Raw genomic sequence first — 7,981 nt, 5'->3', positions numbered from 1 at the left:
CGGCTTAGGACCTCGAATAAATATAGTTTATTTCTAATGTGTTCCGTCTGTGTGAAATCGAGTCTGTCATTGCTTGTTTAGTTTTAGGTTCTTTGCATAAACCGGAACTAGGGGGTTAGAGGATTCAACATTGATTGTTTCACTTAATGTAAATTCTTAGCTAGGATTGTTTTTGTTTGGAGACGGATACAGAGTCGGACTGCTGTATGCCGGATTGTATGGAGGTCACGGCCAACTTTAGTCGACCGGTTGAGCCGTAGACTGGAAGTGTCGATAAATCGTCTACGGGCGTGTGTTACCGAGCACTTTTTCGGTGTGTGTATGAACCGAGCACCTTTTCGGTAGTGTTTTGGCCTGTTAGTGGGCGGCGAGTGTGCACCTCGCTAGGACCATTGTTTGTTGCTTGAGTACTTTAGGTACTGTGTTTGACATGCATTAGAATTAAATTATATTTATTCGGAGTGCTATGTCCGGGTCCATGGACTTCGGGGTGGCATCCCATACCTCACTGAGCGATTCCCCTGTCGCTCACCCCTCACTCTTCCCCTTTTCAGGTGAGACAAACAAGTATGTGATATATGGACGGACTTGGGGCTATTTGACTTTTCTTTCGGATTTTATTTGGGCATGGGTGAGAGTTGTCGGGTTTATGGGCTTTTATATTACGGGATATTGTTGGTGGCCCGTCGTCCTTAGTGTCAGGGAGACGGGTGTCACATTGTTGTATGATGACGCGTCGGGGGTGACACGCTGTCCTCCATATAGGAGGTGACGGGTGTCACAAAATCTTGTAGACATATCTGTACTAAAAATCTCAAAAGAAAGAATATTTAGGACTTCTACATGTTTCCAACCTTTCTTGATCACAAATAGCCAAACAGAATTGTACTGGAGCTTCTTTCATCCCACTGATGTCGTAAAAAGAAGATTAAACGGGCGGGAAGATTTCACGTCATTTTCAAAAGATCTCTCACCAGTAATGTCACGTTTAAAAAGAATGGTCAAATAGCTTTGATCCCATCCTAAACATGTTCTCCTGGTCTCGTCAAGTAGATGCCATAATGTTTACTAATATTTCTTGCTTTTTTAACAATATGGTAAAGGATAAGAAGAATAGTATCACATAATATTCGAGATACTCGTAATGGATTTGGTCATGTGCGGTGAACCAATCAACATGGCACTTACTTAATGTGCGGCATATGGAAAACAAAAAAAACGTCAGCGGCAGTATTCGAACCTGCGCGGGCAAAGCCCACATGATTTCTAGTCATGCCCGATAACCACTCCGGCACGCCCACGAGGACAAGAACAGGAAACATCATCTACTTAATCAACAATAATAAATCTCTACCAAATTGTTGATGAACAAATAATAAAAAGAGGACCCTTCCACTACCTGAGAGGCCAGTAAAAGAAATCTGGAGAACTTGTCAGCATAGAATCTTATCTAGAAAAAGATGATTGTTTGACAAAAAAAAATTGGTCTTTGACTAATAGTATGAAGCATCAGAACAAGCATCTGAGTCCTCTCTCTAAGAGTATTTTTGTTGTGATGTAACACTTCAGTTGTCTATTGACTTTCTTTTTTCTCTCCATTTGCCTCAGATCTGGTTATTATTCTTCAAGAGAATTCTGTATCTTGATCTAGATATACTTCCCCTGTTACTATTGCTCAGTGCCTGCACAATGCACACAAAGTCATGAATTACTGTCGCGAACCCTTCCCATGTTTCATTATGCATTACAAGATTCGAACTGATCAACAATAAGATAAGATTTAAGTGCCAAAAGATTAAAATTTCATAAGTGGAGAGACCACAAATTAAGAGAACAATTTTGTGAAAAAACTGATGGAAGGGTTAAAAGTGTTTTGTGCATACACAACTCAACATCTACCAAAAATCTCTTCAGGGGGATCATAAGCATGTTTCTCAGGGAACAACTCCTCGAAATCTTTCTTCACTTTGTTTCTCAAAAGCGGATGCGGCAAAAGCCCCTTCAACAGAACCCTAAAAGGCAACTCTTCGGGCGGATCTGGAGACTTCAACATGTCTTCATACACATTCATGGCATCAGCGGGACATCCATCTCTGAGAAATCCTCTGATAACCTCAGTGTAAGTCTGAGAATCCGGAAAGAGGTTTTCTTTCTTCATTTTCTCCCATAAGCCCATCGCTTCATCCATTCTTTTACTCTTAGCTAGAGATACTATAAGGTCCTTGTACATAAACACATCCGGTTGGTACCATTCCTGCTTCTGGATCACCTCGAACATCTGTATGCCCAAGAAGCCAATCATTAACAACATAATAGGAAAAGACACAAACTACAAGAATATGCGCATATCACCCATGAAGTAAAGTCTAAAACTTTATGATTTAAGTTATCAGCTCTGCAAAGGCATTTCGTCGAACAGTTCATGTGCACTTCCATAAAACTGTACATCTAAACAAAATTCTCTCGAACAGCGACAATGAGGATATACAAAGGGGATATACGATCGTAGTGCTCAACAAATCACCAAAAAAAAAAAAAGCACCCACATGAAACCAAGCTAAAAGCAGCGCAACTAAATATAAGCTGAGAACGAAGATCCTGAGAGAACTGACCTTGATAGCAAGCGCAGTCTCTTCTTGTCGTTCAAGCTCGCCGATAACAGCTAACATGTCAAGCTTCAACAATCTGAAAACATGGGTCTTTATAAACTTCTCGAGCTTCTCGTCGTCTTCCTTCAACCTCTTGAGACCCAGGATCACGAAAAGGGCCTCTTTTCCTATCAGCTTCTTACCTCTCCAGAGAGGACCTCTTGGCCTCCCGTCGTGGAACTGGGCGACGAACACCGTGGAGGGTTTCGGCGGAGTGATGTGTAGAGTGTTGGGTTTTAGATTTAAGAAGGAGATCCGATGTCTTGAAGGATTTCTAGTTAGGTTTTGGAACAAAATCGAAGCGAAAGTTGGGAGTTTTCGCGAGAAGACGCGAATCCCAGCCATCTCTCAGGTTGTGGTAAAATTGTGCACCTTTGAGGTATCGCATACCATAAACATACAACTGTAGAGAAACTGGCAAAACGTCAACGTTTTAGTACTGTTTGGTGAATTGTCCATAGGTTGTACAAAAAATGTTATGGGCTATTAAAAATAATTTATGGGCCAACATATCTAAACAGTACAAATATAAATTGACTCTGACTTTTTCTCAAAATTTATAAGGGAATGCCACTGGTATGTTTACTAACCACGTTCACTATTATTTAAAAAAGACTTTCACGTATGACAAAAAGATTTGGCTCATTAACCTTTGCTCGACCAAAATGTCGAGAAAATTCTAACCACAAAATCTGTAACCAAAATGGGATTCATCTTTATATCACTGGAATCTCAATATCTGCATGAAAAAAATTATATAAATTAGTAAACTGAGATTGTTAAATCATTTTTTTACAAAATCTAATTGCACTAAAATTACAATCCAGAACTAATACATAGCTTTAGTAATGAAATTGTAGATAACATCACTAAACCGAATTATATGTATTACATGAATTAGATACAATTTTAAAACCATTTGGTTTAGCTAATATATTAATTGTCAATAAATTGTATCCGAAATTAATATTAATTTATTCTTTTCAAACAGAAAATCAACGATTGTAGATTTTCTAATTATTTAGTTGGACATAGTATTAAAACAAGATATCAACTGAATCGGAAATATCAATTCAAGTATCAAATCTAACCTAAATCTAACCGTAAAAATCTTTGCCAAATATTCCTAACATTTAGTATATTCCTATTCTACGCAACTTGCAAATCAAGCTTTCAATTAATTTAGTTTGAAAGTTATTAATGACAATATCTCACCTAAAGAACTATGGCTCCGACTGGTGACCTTTTCGGGAACACGAGGAACGAATAGAAAATGAACGAATAGGAAAGGAACGTATAAGAATAAAATTGCAGGCGTGAAACCATTTAAAAAACTAAATGAAAATCTCAAGCTCAAGTCATTATTTTGGATAATTTATTTTGGTCAATGCAGGTTTCAGATCCCTACAACCGATACATGCGCAGGGTTTTGGTGAACTGATTTCTATTTTGTATCCACATTTTCAATCTTATTGTCAAATATTTTATTGCTTTTGTTTAAATCATACAGTTCATTAGTTTTATTCTTTTAAACGTTTTTAGTTTCATGTTTTCGTTGTTCATAACACTATCATTCACATAACATACCAGTTATGAATCAGTCGATCAAGTTAAAAGCAAACAAATAAATATAAGGCTGCACCTATCGCATTTCTAATCGTATATGTTCTACATTAATTTCATCTCATCTCATGAACTAATCATTTGATAATTCAGTGTTATAAGAGTTAAACTTCAGCAGTAATTTACTAACTTTGTGGTGTTCTATCTGCTCTGTTGTCTTCTTGAAAGTGCAGGTTGAGTATCAAACAGAATTGTAAGGAGGCTAAGGTGAAGAATTACAGCGTCGAGATGAAGAATTTACAGTGTCGAGATGTTTCTTCAATAAATCTCTATAAATTTAGTCTGAGTTTAATAGAGACTAAGGTGAAGAATTTACAGTGTCGAGATGGTGTTTCATGAGGCCATTCTCATAGACCAAGTGGAAAACTTGCTTCATAGCATTGAGTTTTCTGTTAACTGTTTGGAGATGAGCAGCTGCAAACCTCTGCTTCTTTCGGCATCTAAAAAAAATGTGAACGAAAAGGAAGCTTTAATAATTTAACTATGCCAAGATAAACACGCTGCATCTTTAAAGTGAATGAATCTTACTGGATGAACACCCATTTGAATTTAGAATAATATATAAGACCCTCCAATGATATAAAGATAACAAAAAACAAAAATCCAACTTTAAGCGAAAATGAGGCTTTAATAATTTAACTATGCCAAGATAAACACGCTGCATCTTTAAAGTGAATGAATCTTACTGGATGAACACCCATTTGAATTTAGAATAATATATAAGACCCTCCAATGATATAAAGATAACAAAAAACAAAAATCCAACTTTAAGTCAAACAGATCTTTGTAGCCAGAACAATAATCAAGATGATCTAGAATTAAATAAGAATAAGGAGATCTATCAAATTCCAAAGTATAAGATTATTTGAGATAAGATTTACCCAAAACACTTACAAAAGAAGAACGATTTAATCATGCTAGGCTTCATAGATCATATGCATGTAGATCACTTCCCAAAAAAAACACATCTTCAAAAAAAATGAAATCGTTTGGGATTTGACTCGCATCTTACCATCTAAGAAGTTCAAGATCAGTTGGGAATAGGAAGTAAACAATAGTGATCAATCGATTGGAGAAAGAACTTCCGATTGATCGGACAAAGAAAAACAAAAACCTTTACTTTTCTCTCTAAGAAGAATCCAGCTTCTTTTTTTACTCTGAATCCTACCTAATTATTCTTTGCGCCAAATAATTGGTTAGGATATTGGACATATAATTAATTTTAGAGTAACTAAAAGTAGCCCAATCCATTTTTAATATGTAGACCCATTATAATTGTAATAATTATGTTGAAAAACACCAAAAAAGTATTAGGATTTATTTTGAATTAAATCCTAATACTTATTTAGCCTTAAATAATTTAGATTTTTGATAATAAAAAATATTAATTATATGTAACAAAATTATGTAATTAAAATTATTTTGGTCTTATATAATTGAATTTTTATGATAAAATAATAAAATTATTAAATATATGTAGATATATGGAATTCTAGATGATAAAAATATGGAATTCTATATAGAAATATGCTAAATGATGTTAATATAATTATATTTTTAATTTTTATCGATTCTTAAGAATGAAAATTTAATGTATGTAGTTTCTAAATTTAAAACATAATTAAATAATTTCTTAAAAAAATTATTTTTATATTATGATGTTTTATTCTATTCTGTTATTTCATAAAAAACAATTAGTGTGGAAAATGTTGTGAAATTTTATTGGTATGTATTACCAACTGAAAAAATAATAATTTACATATAAAATAAATTGAATATATATGTTGTTCTAGATTTTAAATTATATAAAAATCAAAATGTAAATGATATATTTAAATAGTTACTGTAAAAGAAAACTAGACATATATAGATTAATGAAATATTTGTTGAGACAACCAAATATGTTATTATACAAAAGGTGAATTACATATGATAGTGTTTTGATTGTTTGAATATTCAATGGAAATATGTATAACGCCGTATAAATACATTTGAAAAGGATAATCAGTCGATCTCTGGACAATTAGCAGTAACAAATAACCTAACACATCGTCACATGCGATGCGACAATCATTTCCAAGATGTGGAGCAGATGATGAAACTATAAATCATGCCATATTTGAGTGTCCCCCATCATTACAGACATGGGTGCATGCAGCAACCCCAACCCCGCCACCATTGTTCCTTACCACGAGTCATTATGCGAACATTGATTATTTTTTTTGGAGGAAAAATGACATAGAAGACCCTGAATTGGATAAAGACCCATATCCCTGGATTATATGGTATATTTGGAAAGCAAGGAATGATAAACTTTTCAGAGGAATAGACAGGGACCCCTTGGAAACTGTCTGACATGCTGAATCAGAATGTCATGCTTGGTTCGAAGCAAACATCAAACAAGAGGAACAAACAGTTAGAATAATCCCAGAGCGGGTAACAAATTCAGAGAGATGTCTAATAGATGGCTCATGGACACATGATGCATTATTTAGTGGTTATGGATGGACATGGAAAACCTCAGGAGGAACAACTCAGCTATTGGGAGCAAGAAACCAACGACGAAGAATCTCACCACTTCATCCGGAGCTTGAGGCCCTTTTATGGGCCATGGAATGCATGCTTCAACTATCCACGTGTCAGGCTTTTGGCACCGATTGTAAAGATCTCGTCTCAATGATTCAAGACCCAGGAGCATGGCCCAACTTCTCCACTGAACTAGATGAGCTGCAGAAGCTGAAGAGCAGATTCCAAGAATTCTCAATAGTTTTTATTCCTCGAACTGAAAATGTATCTTCTGATTCATTAGCTAAGATAGCAAGATCCTTTCATAGGAACCTGTACTACATTGGTTGTTCTATTCTGGTCTGGTTCCCCAGACCACCTCAAGCTTGAGTAATAGATCAGTCGTTCGATGTCAAAATAAAAAGGATAATCAGTCGTATTTGATCTATAAAATATAAATACAATTACAAATGTATATTTATAAGGAATTACAAATTATGTAACTGTATCACACTTTTTATCATGGGGATTTCTCAAAACTAACTTAAAACTCCATTTGAAATACAAAAGCAAACCATATATTCAATCAAATACAAAACTAATCTAAAAAAGTAGCCAAATTACTATTTACATCTTATGACCGAACAAAAAAATAAGAAGTTATTTTACGATCCTATCATTCAGAAGCCTACATTTATTAGAGAGAAATCAAGTGGGTATAAATCTACGAAGAAGTCTACATTGTAGACTTATTCCGAAGTCTATATCGTAATTTGATCTAATAATTTTATTTTTAAAATATAAGAAAATAATTTCTGTGGATTTTTTTAAAACATCAATATTAAACAAATATGAGGTATAAAAATTAAAATTTAATATAATTGAACAATTTAAAATAAAATATATTGATTTAGTTAACCATGTGTTGGACAAGGTTTATCAAAGGCTAGGCAAAAAACCTGGATCCGAAGAACCAAACTGAACCCGATCCAAAAAAGTAGTACCAAATCCGAACCGAAATTTATTAAACATCTGAACGGGTTCAAAATTTTGGTATCTAAAGAACCGAAACCGAACTCGACCCGAACCGTAGTATCTTGGGTACCCGAATGTAACCGAAATAGATTTATATACCTAAATATATTACTTATTTTTAGATTTAATATATATTAAAAACATACAAAATATATAAGATACTTTTATGT

The 7,981-nt window shown here is 34.4% G+C and overlaps 1 protein-coding gene and 1 non-coding gene across 3 annotated transcripts; both read right to left on the bottom strand.

The window, feature by feature from the left end:
* Positions 1-1,219: 1,219 nt before the first annotated feature.
* On the bottom strand, positions 1,220-1,301 carry TRNAS-AGA. Its single transcript has one exon. It is a non-coding gene; the product is annotated as a tRNA-Ser (tRNA).
* A 115-nt stretch (positions 1,302-1,416) lies between these two features.
* On the bottom strand, positions 1,417-3,055 carry LOC106331467 (pentatricopeptide repeat-containing protein At3g46870). 2 transcript variants are annotated; one of them, XM_013769829.1, is made up of 3 exons: positions 2,613-3,055; positions 1,884-2,278; positions 1,417-1,682 (listed from the first exon to the last, which is right to left on the bottom strand). In XM_013769829.1, exons 1-2 carry the CDS (start codon positions 2,991-2,993, stop codon positions 1,889-1,891), a joined length of 771 nt encoding a protein of 256 aa, XP_013625283.1. In that variant the 5' UTR covers positions 2,994-3,055; the 3' UTR covers positions 1,417-1,682; positions 1,884-1,888. The 2 variants fall into 2 exon arrangements, with proteins under 2 accessions (XP_013625283.1, XP_013625282.1); XM_013769828.1 differs by lacking the exon at positions 1,417-1,682 and having other exon boundaries at positions 1,760-2,278.
* Positions 3,056-7,981: the final 4,926 nt, after the last annotated feature.

This window comes from Brassica oleracea, chromosome C3, assembly GCF_000695525.1.
Source record: "Brassica oleracea var. oleracea cultivar TO1000 chromosome C3, BOL, whole genome shotgun sequence".
Lineage (NCBI taxonomy): Eukaryota > Viridiplantae > Streptophyta > Magnoliopsida > Brassicales > Brassicaceae > Brassica > Brassica oleracea.
The sequence above is the reverse complement of the archived record's forward strand: the minus strand, read 5'-3'. Positions and strand labels throughout refer to the sequence as shown.